The sequence below is a fragment of the Cetorhinus maximus genome, chromosome 1, assembly GCF_964194155.1.
Source record: "Cetorhinus maximus chromosome 1, sCetMax3.hap1.1, whole genome shotgun sequence".
NCBI lineage: Eukaryota > Metazoa > Chordata > Chondrichthyes > Lamniformes > Cetorhinidae > Cetorhinus > Cetorhinus maximus.
The window spans coordinates 139,984,309-140,003,339 of record NC_135879.1 but is presented as its reverse complement, the minus strand read 5'-3'; the positions used below and the strand labels follow the sequence as shown (position 1 = coordinate 140,003,339).

Genomic DNA, 19,031 nt, shown 5'->3' with positions numbered 1-19,031 from the left:
GTTTCGAGCCTTCATGGCCCTTCGGCAGAACTGAAGCATAGTTAGAAGAAGGGAGAAATATAAATTGGTCTGTCGTCACAAAGGAAGATGCAGAAAATCTCCTAGAAATACTAAGGGAATCAAGGGATTCGTGAAAACGAGGAACTGAAAGGCATTAGTATCAATAAAGAGGTAGTACTCAAAAGTTAATTAAAAAGTTGATAAATCTCCTGGACCAGATGAGCTGCATCCCAGAGGGTTGCAAGCGGTGGTTATAGAGATGTTGGATGCATTGGTGGTTAGCTTTCAAAATTCAATATATTCTGGAAAGCTCCCTGCAGACTGGAAAGTAGCAAATGTAGCCCCACTATTTAAGGGACGGAGAGAAAAAACTGAGAACTACAGACCTGTTAGTTTGACGTCAGTAGTAGGGAAAATGTTAGAATCTATTATAAAGGATGTGATAACTGGACACTTGGAAAATAATGATTGGGCAGGGTCAACATGGATTTATGAAAGGGAAATCATGTTTGACAAACCTGAGTTTTATTTCAGGATGTTACTTGAAGCTTACATAAAGGAGAACCAGTGGATGTGGTGTATTTAGGTTTTCAGCAGTCTTCAATAAGGTCCCACACAAGCTGTTAAACAAAACGAGAGCACATGGGATTGGGGGTAATATACTGCTATGGATTGAGAATTGGTTAACAGACAGAAAACAGAGTTGGAATTCTCAGGATGTTAGGCTATTACTGTGGGGTACTGCAAGGATCAGTGCTTGAGCCCCAGCTGTTCACAGTCTATATAAATGATCTGGATGTGGGGACCAAATGTAATATTTCCAAATTTGCAAGACACAAGACTAGGTGGGAATGTGAGTTGTGAGGAGGATGCAAAGAGGCTATGTGGGCAACAACATGGCAGATGGAATGGAATGTGAATAAGTGTGAAGTTATCCACTTTGGTAGAAAAAACAGAAAGGCAGAGTATTTATTAATTGGTGAAAGATTGGAAAGTGTTGATGTCCAAAGGGACCTGGGCGTCCTTGTTCATGAGTCACTAAAAGTTGGATGGAGTTGCAGAAAGCAGTGAGGAAGGCAAATGGTTACTTGGCCTTCATTGCAATGGGATTTGAGTACCAGAGTAAAGTTGTCTTGCTGCAATTGTGTACAGCCTTGGTGAGACTTCATCTGGAGTATTGTGTACAGTTTTGGTCTCCTTATCTAAGGAAGAACATATTTGCCATAGAGGGAGTGTAACGGAGGTTCACCAGACTAATCTCTGGGATGTCTTATGAGGAGAGTTTGAGGAAACTGGGCCTCTATTTTCTAGAGTTTCAGAGAATGAGAGGCGATCTTGTTGAAACTTACAAAATTCTTAGAGGGCGTGACAGGGTAGATGTGGATAGGGTGTTTCACCTGGCTAGTCGGTCTAGAACCAGGGGAAGGTCATTTGAGACTTAGATGAGGAAGAATTTCTTCACTCAAAGGGTGGCGAATCTTTGGAATTCTCTACCCCAGAGGGCTGTGAAAGCTCAGTCATTGAGCATAATCAAGACAAAAATCCATAGGTTTCTGGACACGAATGACATCAAGAAATAGTGGGAAAAATGGTATGAGAGGTAGATGATCAGCTGTGATCTGTTGGAATGGTGGAGTAGGCTCGACAGGCTGAATGGCTTACTCCTGCTCCTATTTCCTATGTTCCAATTTACTCAGCCTTCAAGGACAACACTGCCAACCCAGGAACCAATTGAATGTACCTTTGTTGTACCACCTCCAAGGCAAGTATATCCTTCCTTACTGTCATGCTCAGTAAAAGCATGAGGATCATGGGATATTACAGACTGTAAGAACATACTTCCTGAAAGCAGCCACAAAACCTGTTAAGATGGCTGCAACTTAACATGTAACTATGGGCATTTAAACTATGGGCAATATTCGATCCTGTGGCCAATATTTAGTTAAATGGGATCCTGAATAAGGGTACTTCACAGCCACCTGTGAAGTTTAAACAACTCATTGTTTAAGGATGAACCAGCATTTGAAGAATATGGGATCTCTAAGCTGTTGGTCTCTAAATGCCATATTGAACAAAGGAAAATAATTGAGCTCAAGCTGGATGGCTATTGTCAACAGCTATTGTATCATGGTGGTCTGGACCCCTTTGATCTGCAGTTATGTGACTAAAACCAACTTTCAGGGACTGCAGTTTAAAATATTCTGAACAAAGCAAATCCTGCAGAGAAACACCTGAACCATCATAGCTGAGAGTCTTCTAATGCAGCCAAAGTATTGCACTTGTTCCAGCTTCCAAGTCCATCTGAGAACCAATCTCCTGGCTATTTGTCTACAGCTCTTCACAGCTTCATGAGAATCCTTTGTTCTAAAAGATCTTCACTCTAATTAAAGGATCAGCTCAATTAAGATGACAGCAGGCCTGCATTGACAAAGGGACTAAACTCCATTTTTATAATTAAGGCTTTAACTTTATCAATATCTAACTTTTGTATGTGTGATTGTGTGAGTGAAGTGAATGATAGAGATGTTGCATTTCAAACTTCCAGGGCAAGTGTGAGTTAATGGATAACCTTCTTTATTTTTAAAATCACTAAAAAGCTTGCTGCTGGAATCTATTTTTAAATGAGGAAAAATCACTGAGGGTAAGGAAATACACACACCTTACACACAACGGACTGGAAGGGACCACAAAAATTCTGTCCGGAGATTTTGGAGGCATGGTCTCACCAAGCGATATAAAACTGTAGCAGTCTTCTTTATTCCAAATCCTTTGCAATAAAGGTTGACATACAATTTGCCCCCTTAATTGCTGCTAATTCTATGTTCTTCGCATGAGTACACTCAAGATCTCTAACATCAACATTTAAAAATGTCATGCCTTGTAAATATATACTATTTTTCAATACTTTCTACCAAAGTGAATGACCCTACACTTCCCACGTTGTACTCCATTTGTCACCTTGTTGTCTATATCTCTTTGCAGCTTGTGCGTGTCCTCCTCACAGCTTACATTCCCGCAACATTATATGGCCAGAAAACTTGGTTACATACTCTGGGTCTCTTTGGCTAAGTCATTAATATAGATTGCAGATAGCTGAGGTCCCAGCACTGATCCTGGCGGCACTCCATTAGTTACAACTGGCCAACTTGAAAATGCCCTGCTTATTCTTAGTTTCTGTTTCCTGTCCATTACCCAATCCTCCATCCATGCTAATTTTTAAAAAATTTATTCATGGGGCATGGGCATTGCCGGCTAGGCCAGCATTTATTTCCCATCCTTAGTTGCCCTTGAGAAGGTGGTGATGAGCTGCCTTCTTGAACCGCTGCAGTCCCTGTGGTATAGGTACACCCACAGTGCTATTAGGGAGGGAGTTCCAGGATTTTGACCTAGCGACAGTGAAAGAACGGCGATATATTTCCAAGTCAGGACGGTGAGTGACTTGGAGGGGAACTTCCAGGCAGTGGTGTTCCCATGTGTCTGCTGCCCTTGTCCCTATATATGGTAGCGGTCATGGGTGTGGAAGGTGCTGTCTAAGGAGGCTTGGTGAGTTCCTCAGTGCGTCTTGTCGATGGTACACACTGCCGCCACTGTGCATTGGTGGTGGAGGGAGCAAATGTTTGTGGATGGGGTGCCAATCAAGGGGGTTGCTTTTGTCCTGGATGGTGTCAAGCTTGAGTGTTGTTGGAGCTGCACTCATCCAGGCAAGTGGAGATTATTCCATCACATTCCTGACCTGTGCCTTGTAGGTGGTGGACAGGCTTTGGGGAGTCAAGAGGTGATTTGCGCACCTCAGGATTCTTAGCCTCTGATCTGCTCTTGTAGCCAGAATAATATACTACCTTCAACTCCATGGCCTCTTATTTTGCATATTCACCTTTTGTGTGGCACAGTTTTGGATGCCTTTCAGAAATCAAAGTGTACCATACATACCGGTTCCCCTTTCATCTAGTTGCATCCTCAGAAAAACTCTAATAAATTTGTCAAACACGATTTCCCTTTTGTAAAGGCATGTTGACTTTGTCTGATCATGCTATGATTTTCTAAGTGCAGTGTGAAATATTTCCAAGCTCCTATTATCCACATGAAAGAAATGTTTTAAGATACAAAAACCCGAGAATCCAATTACTACTAAATAATCAGTGCAGACTAATTATTACAAAGCGCATAATAAATGTAAAAAATGTGACTCACCAGATTACATACGTTATAATGTTTAAAATACTGTAAACACAAAGAAACATTCAGGTATCGCTAAAATGTCTGGCAAGACATTGAACTGCAAACATTGTACAAGCTATGTACAAAATAGTTTAGTTACCCCACTGAGGTAAAACTTCAATACAATTAGGTGAGCCAATGTTGCCACTAGCCCTTTTGGGGTTAACTATATATTTATTTTAAAGGGACATGGCTTTCATGAAAAAGTGGGAAACATGATTTTTTTATTTGGGAGGGAAGAAATCAGAAGAACTATTTCATACTTTTAATCTCAACATCAAACGCAAATAACAAAATTGGGTCTATCTGCCCATCTCTGAAATCGACAGTAACCTGCTGTAAGCAGGGTAATGCCAACATTAAAATAATGTTGGGAAAATATACCCTACTGGTGTCTTCCATCATGAGTTAATCATTGCAACATTCAGAAATCTCTGTTTTAAAGAAAATATTGCTTTAATGTAGATAACCATCCAGTAAGGTCAATTGCACATGTCAATAATTGACCTAAGAAAATAATGTCCAAAAAAAACAGCAATATGAATATTGGAATTGACAAAGCTTTGGAAAATGTTGACATTCTATAAAAACAGTAAATTCGATCTTATAAAATACCCTGTTCAAAGTGATAAGCAAATCATCACTAATGAATGATTCTTGAATTTCAATGGTAAAAGTTCACTGCATCAATTAACAAAGTTGGTGGACAAAAATAAAGACTTGAAATAACAACTGAAACATTTTTGTAGATGGTTCTCAGGGGAGTCAGATGTAATGGAGGAATGCTTTGCTCTTTATGGAGTACAAAGAACACCATACAAATGGAAAGAGAAGAATATCTCAACAAGCTGACTCAGGAGAATGAGAAGTTGATGACTACCCCTTTTATACATGTGTCACAGAAAACCTAAGTGGTAATTATTATGGGAAAATTTTAATCAGATCAGTGCAGCCTAATTATTACAACAAAGTACAGAATTATATAAAATTTCCACCCTGAGTAAACCGCAGAATAAATATCATGCCCCCATAATCAGCATGGGAAGAAAATCCCTGGTCAAAGCACAATGCATGGCTACCACAGGTGGCTACTCACATTTAGAAAGCATCTAAGTGTTGTCAAGCTCACTGCTATAATACTATTTTTAAAAAAAACACACCACTTTGATTACATGTATGCTTGATACATCAATAAAATGCTCAGATGCAGCTTGAAAACAATCAACACCTATACCAGTACTATTGGATCAACAAAATAAAGTGTGACTTGGAGCTAATTGCTTCTACTTAATCAGTTTTAGACATACATTGCAACTAGACCTAACTCAATAGAACATTTGGTTTTGTAGAACAGGAAGAGAAGCACATATTATGAAGGAGAGTACAGAAGCCACAAGAGGGGGTTCTTCCTGCAGCTGGTTTTGGGGATCCCACAAAAATAGATGTCAGGGCAAGTGGTACAATATATATTTTATATGGTTTGTCTATCAAAATTATTTGTTTTGTAGTACTGTTGAGTAGTGGAATCAGGCATGATCATTTTCTTATCACCTATGTGAATAGTCAGTGTCTTTAGTTTCCATGAGGATAAATACAAACAATGCAGAATTTAGGGAAAAAAATCAAGTGTTTGTAAAGCTGTATTCATCAACTTTGCACAATTTGGCATTATACATTGTGTGTTAATTATTAAAACAAGGAACAGCTTGCAAACATCAATACATCATACAACAAAAACACTGTCAGGTAGTTCAGCTGACAGACAGGCACGCCCCTAATCCAGCATCCTTGGGAGCAGTTGAATAAGTTAAGTTTTAGAAAGCATATTCTTTTTATTAATGAACGATCTGTGATAACCAATAATTGTGACATGATTAGTGCTGCATTGAGAGGCTTCTGTATTAATATTATGAAAACAAAATACTATGGATGCTGGAAATCAGAAATAAAAACAGAATTTGAAGGAAAATCTCAGCAGGTCTCACAGCATCTGTGTAGAGAGAAACAGATTTAATGTTTCGAGTCTAATATGACTCTTCTTTGGAAGAGTTCCAAAGAATTCCTTCTGCAGCTATGTTTAGGTGTAAATTAAAGATTTGTTCAGAACTGGTAAAAAAACATTATATGGTGATTAACGTTTTAATGAGTGACAGAGGTTTGGCAGAAATGGCATGAAGATCAAGGAAATTTGGGCGTAGCATTAAAAATTGGAATGAGTCACTTACGTTTGAAAATCTTTGATCTTTTGTGCTGAAATTTGTACAATGCTGAACTTACGGCACACATTTCATGAAATTCCAAGCCATAATGACAATCTGTATTCTAAGTTGATATTTCAGTTTAGATCCTGTTTTCACACCTGAAAATCACAAACTTTTGGCACATGCCCAGCTTAAAAAGGGCCATCATTTGTATTCTGTTGGATTCATTAAATAGTCCTGGTTCAGCTTTGAAAATAATGCTATTATAACAGATCAGGGCGTGATACATAAACACTATCTGGTTCCAAAGAAAATTAACAGGTTACAGCAGCATGATAATTCAGTCCAGGAAGCCATTATGACTGACCTAATTTCATTTTTCCTCCTGGATTGCTGCCTGACTGTGGAGCAAGCAGGGATTCAGTGCTACATTCCCTCTTTGCCTTATTCTCCAGCAAAGGCCAACAAGGAAATGCTGTTTGTCCTGTGGGGAAAATGGTACACTCCATGTGGCAACTGCACACAGAGGTATGATTGACATCAGAGCTCATTCCACATGGAATGAAGGACACCAACTTATAAGTCAGTATTCCATGGCATAGCCTATTTTAGAATATAGATAGCAGCTCTTCAGCAAGGCAGTAGTTCAGATTGTGGTCTGTAACAAAAAGTTGGACAGCAATACTGGTCAAAAGAAATTACTTCTTCCTCCCTAGATAGTTATGTAAAAATTAGCTTTTATCGTTATCTAGCAAGTAGCTCCTTACAGATTGAACAGTGCTAGCACTCTGCTGGAGGGAATTCTGGTAACCTAGCAGTCTCACCCCAGATGGAAGAAGAGGTATTTTTGTTCTTAGATTGTGAAGCAGCTCCTTGATTGTCCCCTTTTGAATGCATACTGTCAGTGGTAACATTTTGTGTGTGTGACTCTTGCACCAAGTCAGAGTTCCCAACCATTCCTGGTTTAAATAAAACAGCGTTTCTCTGGGCAAAGATACTGCCATTTTCTGATGGCATTTCATTCAGTGGAATCACAGTAATGGCAGCTTCTCCTTTTGCTGGTGTGGCTACTAAATGTGCTACTCTTGTGTCCTCTGATAAAAAAGTGGCCTGTTCTGAACAATTTTTTCTTGAAACAATTATGTTATCTACAGAGCTGGTGGTGTTGAGGACGTCCACAGTAGGTACCTCACAGACTGGTTGGGTGTCGTTCCACTCCTGGATTGTCCTCTTACGTTCCTCAGCACTGAGCTTATCCAGCTGGCGAGCCTTTAGCAGTGGATATGGGAATACTGTTCCCTGGAATATGCGATAGATGTACCTGAAAATAAAGTTGATATTTGAGTGTTATCATCATTGTGGTTTATTAAATTGAGGAATGCAACAGACTCAAGGCAAGGTGGTCATTTAGATCAGGTGCAAAGTTAAAAGTTTAAAAATCTGAAACAGGGACCCAACCTGTGTCAAGCCCTACCTCAACCCCACAGAGATGAGATAAGAGACGGGGGGGGGACTAATCTCTCAGGAGACAGGTCGGCCATTGAAACTTTTTAAGGAGGTTGCTAGTTTCTATTTTTAACTCATGTTGTCTGAGTTTCCTGAACTTTAGCAAGAGGAAATGGGATAGACTGAATCCATCAGGTAATTGTCCTTAGTGCTACTTATGAGCCAAGAGAAGGAGGTGTATTTCCTCTAAGCCCAACAAGTTAACGTGTGAAAACCTCTCTGCCACCGCAACTCCATCTCCTTCCGCTAACACCTCACCCCAATCACTGACCTTGATGCCCCCCTGATTACCAATGTCCTGCTCTGTGATTCCATTATGTCAAAATTCCCTCTTGCCACAGTAAATAGCAAGGTCCAAGTGAAGATGACATATTACAGATGCAGCACAAACAGGTAGGCTATTCTTACAGTAGCTCTTGCAGGGGTACTCATCTCACACCTTTCCTCTCATATTTTCTGGATCACACATTACTTGCTGCTGATTGTGTAGGTCAATTGCCATTAGAATGCACATGGCCTTCCTTCAAATTATCCTTCCACAGCACTGTGCTGAGCTCAACAGTGCAGAGCCTGACTTACTTTTTGCTGGTACGAAACTCTGCCATCCATGCATTTTCAATTCAGTGGGGTTTTAATTATATTGCGTTGTCAGATATAATTAACAAGAAAATGTATCAAGCATTTATAAACCAAATTTAGTCATTCTATATTATGTTTCCATTCCATTCGTGCTCTGGCCGAAGGCAAGTCCTTGGCTCATTGTCTGTTAATGCTTCATTCTAAGCTATTTTCCTTGGCAGTTTTTTGTCCATGATAGTTTTCCGTAGCTTTCCACACTCAGGGGCAGGGCGAGGAGGTAGGTTCCAAGTATACCTCAGCCAGAACAGGAATCGAACCTGTGCTGTTGGCATTATTCTGAATTATATACTAGCCATCTAGCCAACTGAACTAACCAACCCCATACATGAGGTGTAAATGATATTTAACATGTTCATATCTTAAACAAGCGCATTAATTGTGCTGACAAGGTGTTAGGTAGTTGCTTGATGTTGTGCACAATTTGGTTGCAGTGGGTTATCAGCTGTGACTGTATCAGCATAACTAGTGGGAAGGTGCAAGGATGTTGCCCCATCTAGGCTGGATTCACAATTTTCCTTTTTGTCTTGGAGAAGACTAAAGTTTAGCAACTTTATAACAAAACAGGAAGCTATATTTACTTTGATTTTATTTTGTCCAATTGAGTTTGAATGTTCAATTGGGTTTAAGTATCTCCTACTATTACACAGAAAACAGACATTTGATTTAACCATAACAAGAAGAAATGTTTTGTAGCTATTGCAAAATATGTAATGTTTGGAAACCATTGAGATTAATTATTGAAAAATGAACAAATTTCAAACAAAATGATAGCGACTAGGGTGGAAGAGAAACTCACCCCACAACACCACCCACTGGCTGGCATCTGTAGCTCTATCATTCTAGGAAATAGTTGACATACAGGCTTTCCATTTTAAAATGTTAAATGTTGATGCAAAAGAGTGAATGATAACCTGTGGCAAATTGTATTGTACATCCGATGGTAGTTCAGAAATTTAATTCAAAATTCTGACAAATCTGCCTACAGCTCCACAGAATTATCTGTCTTCTATTTTCACCATCATCGTTTCCTGCATGACAACAGTGGCTAAACTTACAAGTACTCCTTGACTGTAAAGTGCTAAGAGACATGTGATGGTCATGAAAAGCACTATATAAGTGCAAACTTTTTTTTAGATCAATAATGGAATGAATATTTGCTTTGATTATAAAATCATTTTTTCCAGTGCATCGGATGAGAATATGGTTAACAAAACCAAGCCAGTGTAGATTTATTTAAAGCAATTCATACCTGGTGAGGAAATCTGTAATTCATTAAAATCAATAATTGCATTTATATAGAGAGATAAATATTGGCCAGGACACTGGGGATAACTCCCCTGCTCTTCTTCAGAATAGTGCCTTGGGATCTCTTACATCCACCTGACAGGAATTTGGCCAGATAATTTGAACAGGTTTTACATAAATTACACATTAGAATAGGGTATCTGACCACTTGGAACAGAAGTGCATATTACCTGGGGAGCAAAGCTATCACTGTAGCGAGGATACAGACCAGGTAGAAGAGTGGATCTGACATTTGTTGCTCCATGATCCAATATGGATTTGATGGAGGGTTGCAGTTTATACAAGTTCCTCCAAAAGCCAGTGCAAACACAAAGTAAAATAAAGCACTTCCTGCCATTACAACCCAATGAATCCAAGTCTGAAATACAAATAAATCATTAGTAAATTAATTGCTGCTGGTTGTCATTTTAAAACATCAAGACCCTAAAACTTGGCAAGGAATTGTTTTTAAACAAGCTGTATTTTGTTGGCATTAAAGAACCCAACTCCTATTATGTTTAGCAGCATACCTGGCAAAAGGTATGAGTTTGTCATTTTAATCATGCACATGCCTATTACAGTTTCTAATGATTTGCAGTACCTTTCCTTATACCATAATCTAAAGGAACCACCATATGATCATGTCCGACTTTATGACACAGTTTAGATTAAAGTATACAGCAGTGCACCATGTTTAATGTGCGATCATCCTGCCCCAGACAACAGCGTGACATGCTTACAACCCCCAGAATTGTTCAAACAAATGAAAAACTGCATTTCTTCACAGGACACAAAACAATTTGGAGGCTCACTGTCCAGTTCTTTTCTACACACCTCCCAGTAATGGAATGATGCACAACTTGGGAAGCCACACGAAGAAAGGAGAGAAAAGACAAAATGTGGACTCATTTTATTTGTGTTTTTTGAGAAAAGAATGTGGGCATACTGTGCTAGCTACTACAGTAACAATGTCTAATTTGCACCTCCAAATTTATTAAAGTTGCTGAGAGAGAAATTCTGGATTTAACAGCATAAGTGGGTAAATTACCCAACATAAACATGGTAGTCTCTCTCTCACACTTTATGAACTCAGTCTGTCCTCACACCACAGAATAAATCACAATCAGACCTTATTCAACTTGATTGGAATTTTTGGAAAACTGCAAGTTCTGTCTTACCAAGAAATTATTTTCCTATACAGCAAAACCTAAGTTATCACTGCTACAATAGGGAGGTGCCCTACAATTTCAGTAACTCATGTACGTTAAATTTTTAAAATATTTATTTACTGCCTGTTAGTGTAAACCCCCTATTCGGTTAACTCAGTATCTTGTCTATATATAATTTGTATCTTATAGACTGAAATAAAATATGACCAAGAACGCAATGATCCAGATTAAGTTTCGCATCACTGGAGGTGCAGTTCCAGCTACACTCCCTTATGGCTTTTCGACTGGGGAAGGCATCTCACTCCCTATCTGCTCACCTGTTTGGGAACTTCCTATGTCCCTATTTAGTGTCAGAAAGAAGGTTTCTGCTAGCTATATTTCAGGCAAGTCATTATCTTTTTCCTTTCTGGGCTTAATAACCTGCCTTCCCTCAAGCATTTTGACTATGCAGGGCATCTCCCTCATTACTTCTTTCCCTGTTCTAGGACTTCTCTGGTCCCTTTTTAATTCTGGGATTCTTGGGGAATCTATTTTAGATTCTAGGGGCCTTTTCTTTTGATGTTACTGGCCTGGCTTCAGCCTTGCTACCTTTGAGCTGCTCTCGCTCAAGGTCTATAGATGCTATTCCGCTCTTTTGGGCCTCGGGATCTTCCCCAGCCTTCCACCCCTTTTGTGGATTTCTGCTGGTTGGCATTGGCCCCTTTTCTTTTGCTGGCTAACACCTTGCTACCAGCCAAATTGTTTCCAAGGAAGAAATTGACTCTTGCTGTTGGTACTTTGGGGACAATTCCTACTGTAACAGGGCCTGAAACAAGGTCACACTCTAGGTGGACCTTACGGAGGGGTGCAAACACAGGTCCTCCTCCCACTCCACTGATCAGTGCTTTGGCTTTCAGGGAGGACTCAGGGGTTACATTTAATTTTTACTCCAACATTAAGGATTGAGTGGCCCGTGTCCCTGAGCAGTACTACAGACTTGCTCACATATTTGGACAGGTAGAGGGATACTGTCCCTGACAGGACAAAATTCTGGAAGCTTGCTGGGAGTTTGTCCAGCTCTGACATACATTGTGCCATACCCTCCAAAGGGTGAGTTTCTGTAGCGAGAGTCTCTGCCTTCTCTGCTGCACTACCCATTGGGATGTGCTTCGGGAGACTACTCATGTGAAGCCCTACGAAGTCAACTGGCTTGCCGCGCAATCTCCAGCATTCAGGTCTGGAATGGCCTATTTTGTTGCAATAAGAACACATTGGCCTCTGGGAGTTCTCCTTTCGGGCTGCAGGAGGCTTCTCGCACCCTCTTTTGTGTTTTCTTTTCTGGGTGGGGGGGCCTTTCCATCTAGGTAACCCTGCTTATTTTTCCAATGGTCATGGTAATGGTTTGGAATCTCCCTGAGTGTCCAAGCCTAAGGATTAGATCATAGATGTCTGTTGTGATGGCTGCATCGCTAGCTGTGAGGATTCTCTGCTTCTCTAGGTGTATTCGCAGGTTGGAGGATAGGCAGATTTTGGATTCCTCCAACAGTACTAGTTCATGCAACCATTCATAGGTACATGGGATTCTTAGGGAGCTTACCCATCAGTTGGACACTATTTGCTTTAGCCATTCAAACTCGATGTAGGTTTGTGTGGGCCTCTTACGAGTGTTCCGGGATTGTTGGCAAAATGCCTCCAGGACTAACTCGTAGGCACTTAGGGTGGCAGCCTTCGTCTGCTCATAATTCAGGGACACACTAGGGAGGCAGCATGGAGTAGACCTCTTGGGCTCTCCTCACAGCTGCCCTTGAATCAAAAATGTCCAGATATCTGAGGGCCATTTTAGCTGCCCTGCTATTTTCTCAAAAGTGACAAAAGATGACTCCACATCACTCTCTTCAAATTTGGGAATGAATCTTGCATACTTGAGGGCCTCAGAGAGTGGCTCGGGTTAGAGGGAAAGGGGTGCTACTGGGTAGAGAGAGATTTTCCCTTGCCGCTTCCAACTGTCTGCTCTCTCTCCCTTTGAGCTGCTAGCTCCATTTCCAATTTTCAGAGCTGGAATTCTCTTTCCCTTTCCCGTTCCCATGCTCTCTCTCTCTTCCTCTCTTGAGCTTCTGACCCTCTCTCTCTCTTTTTCTCCACTGAAATTCTAGCTGTCACCTGAGCTTTTCCAGCTTCAAATTGGTTAGGGGAGAGGATTTGGAGTCATGATTGAGCTCTACATCTAACTGCTCTACTGGTAACATGAAATCCAAATGTTCTACCAATGACTGGATCAGTTTACTTCTTTAGATTTTGCTGGGCAAGTTTAACTGTACCTTCCCAGCTACAGTTTTCAATTGTTCTGTGCCAAAGGCTGCCAAAATTTCACCGTTAAAGTTCCTTTGCTGAACAAAAATCTGTGCATCAAATGTTGCCCTTTCTTTAGTGTTAGGAAAAAGGAATTTGCTGAGGCAAGTTATTCGTGTTTTAAAATTTGTTCCAGCCACCGAGTTCTTAGCTTCCAATTGGTTCTTATATCTCAGATTTGGCTCGTCACTTAACTTGGACTCTGGTCAAATTCAAATTGGGTTTTCTGTTATGGGCAGCAGGGGGTTTAATTTAAACAGCCCTGATTTCTCCTCTCACCACCTAAGCGGAAAGGTGTTTTTGATTTCCCCCTGTAAAAGTGGTATTTTCCCCAACCCCTCAGTTATGGGATGATTCAATCCTCCTTTAATAACCCCACAGCAAACTCGAGGTAGGGTCAAATCAGAGGGCCAGTTTATTTTATACACATCCAATATGCAGGGAGGGGGTGTCGCTATGTAACCCTGGTATATTCATACCATAGAAGAGGGAAATGGGGAAGAAAGAGGTGCAGGGCAAATACCCCAGACAAAATAAGAATTATTGGCCCGTAACTTCCAAGCTCCCAGTGTCGGATTTGGGGGGTACCCCAACGATGTACTGTGGAATCCCTCTGGAAAATTCGCAGGTAAGGGTTTACATAGCAATTGCCCAGAAGTGCAGCACTGCACTGCAGTTGCAGCAGTCTGCCTTGTCAGGTAAATCAGGGAGCGAAAGTATTGCCATTTTGATGTGTCCTCTCTTCAAGTTTTTAGAAGTTAAAATGAAAAAAACACCCCAGGAGCCAGGCCACCAGCATAGGGTGACCTACGGCTGCACCTGAAACCAGGCAGGGAGGGCCTCTAAGTCTGCCTGGAGTGCTGGCCCCCTGGTCTGCCACCATGAGACTCGAAGGTTCCCGTTGGCCTCTGAAATATGCCTTAGTGGAGCTGAATTAAGAACCCACCACTTTCAGACTGGTAGTTCTACTGCCCCCAACATTCCTTCCACCCGTCTCAAAGTGCCTCTGGGAATATGGCCAAGGGGAGGGATGGTGCTGGGAAACTGATACAACAGCCAGCAGCACGAATTTATGCACCCACCCGCTTCTGTGCTCGTCCCTGTCGAGACCTAAAATTCAGCCCAAGACTCTGAAACCAAAACACTGCAGAACAGGATGCCAGTAGTGGGGTGATAGACATTGGGGATGTGTGCATATAGTATTGAGGATGCAAAGTTCTATTGAGTTGGGTTTTGTGTAGGTTGGAGCTAGGATACCAGTGAGGAGAATACTAGAGAAATCAAGGGCAGGATTTTCGGGCCCGAGAGTGGTCGGGAAACAGTTCACTGCTTGCTATCGCTCCTTGACCGTGATTTCACGTGGCTGGTCAATTAACGACCAGCCAGTGTGAAACATGCGCTGAGAACCTCAGTGCTACCGGTGTGGAGGCAGGAGGAGTAGGAGTGCATGCACAGAAAGCTGCCTGAAGGCAGGGAGGTGCCTTAGGGAGCTGAACAGTTTTAAAATAAAAAATAAAGAGTTTTCAACTCTTGAAAAAAGTGTCCCAACATGGGACTCACTCACAATAGCATTAACAGAATAAAAATTCTGCCCCAAAATTTATATTTATTTTTAAATTTAATTGTGGAAACCTTATCCCGCCTGTGGATGAGGTTTGCTAAAAACTCAAAAGGCCGCCTGGCCGATTCGCCCGCTGCCAACCGTAAGGTTGGATGGGCACCGAAAAATAGGTTTTAATTAATTAAGGGCCTTAATAGGCCTAAGTGTCGCTGGGCACGCTGCTGACTCTTGCGCGCATCTGCTGACCGAAATATCGCGCAATGACTTTGGGACACTCGCCTGACATCATCATGCACTATTTCACGCCCGATTAGGTCAGGCGCACGCTCGCCCGTGGAACGTAAAATTCTGCCCCAAGTCTTGAAGTGAAGAAGCCATTGATGAGAACATGATCGTGAATGAGTTAATTCTTCTGAGAATTGACATAAAATTTCTGCACCAAATACTAAAATATAATCAGATCATTTAGGATTATTCTAAGGATATTATGAATACTATATTTGAGCTTGAGGCAGTTTTTGTATAACATATACCTTGTATACCCTCAGGAACAGGGATTAAAAAATTAGAATGAGTAAGTATCTAACTTTTAAATGCTTTGCTGAGTTTTATGAATTCAATGTTATAAGTGGAACATCTAGAATTACATCCAATTTAGGAACATATACTTACCCAAGTGTTGCCTTCTATCATTAAGTGTAAAAGAATTACGCACAGTATTGCAGTATTGACAGGTGTTCCGAATGAGTAGATATCCACATCTGAGCCAAAGTAAGTCTGAAAAGAGAAGGTTTCATTGAAGTACAACTTATCACAACCATGCTGAAGATTCCATTAGGTTCTAGTTGCTAATTTTAATGAATGCCTGCACAGGTGACCATTTGGCCCGTCGCGTCCATGCTGATGCTCTGCAAGAACAATTCACCTAGCGCCACTGCTCCATCTTTTCCCCCCACCCCTGCAAATGACCAGAGGGCAGGCTAGTCATCCAATTAATGGACAGCAGGCGAGCTCTCAAAGATGCAGGGGCAATAGAAGGTCCTCCAGCACTGAGGAAAATTACAATAAGCTATACTTTGTTACAAGGCTATGTCCCTTTTATTTTGAAAAATGGGGCTGTAACCTCCGACCAGTGTCAGAAAGTGTTGGCCTGCAGAAATTAGAAAAAATACCTACTTGACTGGTCTTGAAAATTATGTTGCTACTTCTGTTTGCTGGAGCTGCTTGGGGCCTGCATCGAAAGACTCCTCACAGGCCCCAGCAAAGTCTAGCCCCAGCGGACTGAGGTGGGGAGTGGCATGAGGATGTTGGGGTGGGGTTGGGGGGGGTTTTCAAGGTCAGGGGGCTAGGGAGATCTGAGGTTGGGAAGGGTTTGGGGGGTCTGAGGTTGAGGGGGGTCAAGGGGTAGGGGGCGTCTGAAGTCCGAGGGAGGGGGGGGGAGGGGATGGTGTTGAGCTGGTGTCCGAGGTCCGGTGGGTCATGAGGGGAGGGTCCGAAGTCTGGGAGGTGGGTGTTGAAGAATCCCAGGTCTGGAGGGCGTGTGTGGGAGTCAAAGATCCGGAGATTGTCAGGATGTCGAAGGTGTTGGTGGTCGGCGGGGGGTGGCCGCTGGGTGGGGGTAGTCCCGTGGGGTCGGTCAGGGACTTTACAATAGCTACTCAGAAGCTAGAAAGGGTTTTAATTCTTCTAACTTTTTCTGGGTAACTATTGGTATAACCCTGACGGAGCCATCCGAAGTTTGTGATTTAAACCGCATTTTCGGATGGTTCCCAGAGGAAGTGTGCACTTCTGGGCAATTGTCGTGCAAATTGTTACCTGGGAACTTCCCAGAGGTACTCCCCAGCGCATCTTGGGGGTACCCCCCCCAAATCTGATGCTTTGGAGCGCGGAAGTTACGGGTCATGATTTTCACACTTTCAACTGACTGGAAATTTTGCAATTTGAAATGAGACAGAACAAACTACTTAAAAATGCAAGGCCACCTTCTAAGCTGAAGGTGAAGAACAAACAAATCACCCCTGAGGGAGTGTGAAGAGAGAGACGTTTCCTATAATTCAGAGACCATTGAAACTTGTCACTTTCTAGGGGAGAGACATTAAAATGCAAAGCGCTGGATATTGAAGCAATGGCTGCCACAGACACACCCACCAAAAACCATTTTGAAATAAACAATGGGCAAAGTATGCCTGGCCAGGCTACAGCCACTGCAGAGGGAAATTTGCAAGAACATTTTCAGCAGAGGAAACAGGCTGAAAGCTGGGCTCTCTCCCTCACTCTCTTTTGGAACAAATGTATTACCAAGTTCAGAAGCCAACTTTACTAGAAATCTACCAGTGAATTAAAATCTTTTAATAATTGCAACATCTTCTACATCTGACTGCATCCACGAAACTAGCTAATCCAAGTCGGCCGCAACGTTTAAAAATCCTCACCTGCAGGATGTCATGACAATGGATCATAGCCCTGAATTACTTACAGACATACTGAACTTTTAAGTATGATATGTGTTTTTTCAAAAAGGACCTACTAGCAAAAGCTGGTTGGGATTGTAAAGAAACCACTTGCTGGAAAATTCCTATGTGGATTACACTTGGCCAACTAATCCAAAGAGAATGGAATGTTGCACCTAAAAAGGTGTCGAGGCCTACTTCAGACAGAGACACTCCAAAGGAAGAGATTCAGTGCAAAAACTGAACTGTAATTTCCTGTGGTTGCGGAGATAATGGAGGCTGATCACCATCTCAGCAGAAGCCATTTCCTGTTGAGTTATATCCCAGACTGTAGACATGATCTAGTTGAAAGAAAGCAGTTTCTGGGTGAAAGACATGTTTGCTTTTTCCATTCCAGGAATACACAAGAAAAGGCATTAAAAAGCCAACTGCAAACCTGGTCTCTATGTGCTAGTCTGGTGTTCTGTTCTGGTGCTAGTGTGTGCTCTGAAGATCAGAGCTGAAGAAAATCAGCTAGGCATCCCGGCGCTTGCAGATAGAAAAAGTCTCTCTCTTTGATTTAAGGAAGCAAGTTGCAAATCAGCAAAGTCAAGAAGGAAGCAGGACAACTCCTTTCAGCTAACCTGCAGAACCAAGAATCTCCAAACCAATTGCTCAATTGCCAAAGTCAGCTCTACCAGAATCATCCAATTTAACGGCCGCAATATTTTACCATCTACTCTTCACGGACAAGCCAAAGACTGATTTAAACTTTTGTTTCTGGACTCACTTCTAATTTGTGTGTATGTGTGTTGTGTTTTTCTAATTTTTTCTCGCGGTTTAGTAACCAAATAACTCACTCTTTATCTTACTCAAGAAAGCCTGGTTAAATTGGCTCTTTTAAAACATAAATACATTTGGACTGGGAAAAGGTATCCATGAGGGAAGGGGTCCTTTTTAAATTAACCTTGTTGTGACCAACTGAGGGAGTTGAATAACGAAGGGGAGCCAGTTCACGTTTCCTCACCTGGGAGCATAAAAATGTGGGGGAACCTTGCCTGGGGACAAGGGCAATCAAAGGACATTCAACCATATGTACTTTTAGCTTTTTTTATTGGACTCTAGGCTTCCCTTATTTCTGATATCTGTGTGTGTGAGACATCACATTTTTATTATTTTTCTCCTTCGAGTTTAGCGGTTAATAAATTTGCTCTTTCTTTGACTCAAGAAATGGCTCCTTATTGCTCAGATTAAATGGTTAAACACGTTTGGAATCGGAAAAGTCATATGCTCGTGAAAAAGAAACTTAAACCTTTGCTGTGACCAACTGAGGAGGTTGAATAGAGGGGAGTCACATCACCCCTTCTCACCTGGTCGTAACAAGTTTTAGTTAGATAGAGAACTTGAATATTGCTGTAAAAAGAGACATGGTGTCAAAGGCATTCGTCTTGCACTCATCAGGACAAAATCATAAGAAAACCAAATTGCAAAGAGATTAGCAATTTATACAGCATGAAAAAAGGGTGCTGGTTGGTTGGCAAGTGTACCCTGATTAGTTGAGGTGTTGCCATGTAGAATATCCCAGGGCAATGTTATCCCCCCCCAAGATTTTAATTAGTTAAAGTGTCAGCGTAATGTCTGGATATGTTATTTTTGTTTACCAAGGAGAGGGTCCTGTATGCGAATATATGTATCC

At 41.6% G+C, this 19,031-nt stretch overlaps 1 protein-coding gene across 6 annotated transcripts in view; it reads right to left on the bottom strand.

Moving 5' to 3' along the window:
- Positions 1-4,653: 4,653 nt before the first annotated feature.
- atp10d (ATPase phospholipid transporting 10D) overlaps positions 4,654-19,031 on the bottom strand; it is a 319,766-nt gene continuing 305,388 nt past the window's right edge. For all 6 annotated transcript variants that reach the window (XM_078547252.1, XM_078547262.1, XM_078547241.1 and 3 more), the window contains 3 exons: positions 15,579-15,683; positions 10,040-10,227; positions 4,654-7,740 (listed from right to left, as the gene is read on the bottom strand). In XM_078547252.1, the coding sequence (XP_078403378.1) occupies positions 7,200-7,740; positions 10,040-10,227; positions 15,579-15,683 (834 nt within the window). In that variant the 3' untranslated portion in view covers positions 4,654-7,199. The remainder of the gene's footprint in view (positions 7,741-10,039; positions 10,228-15,578; positions 15,684-19,031) is intronic.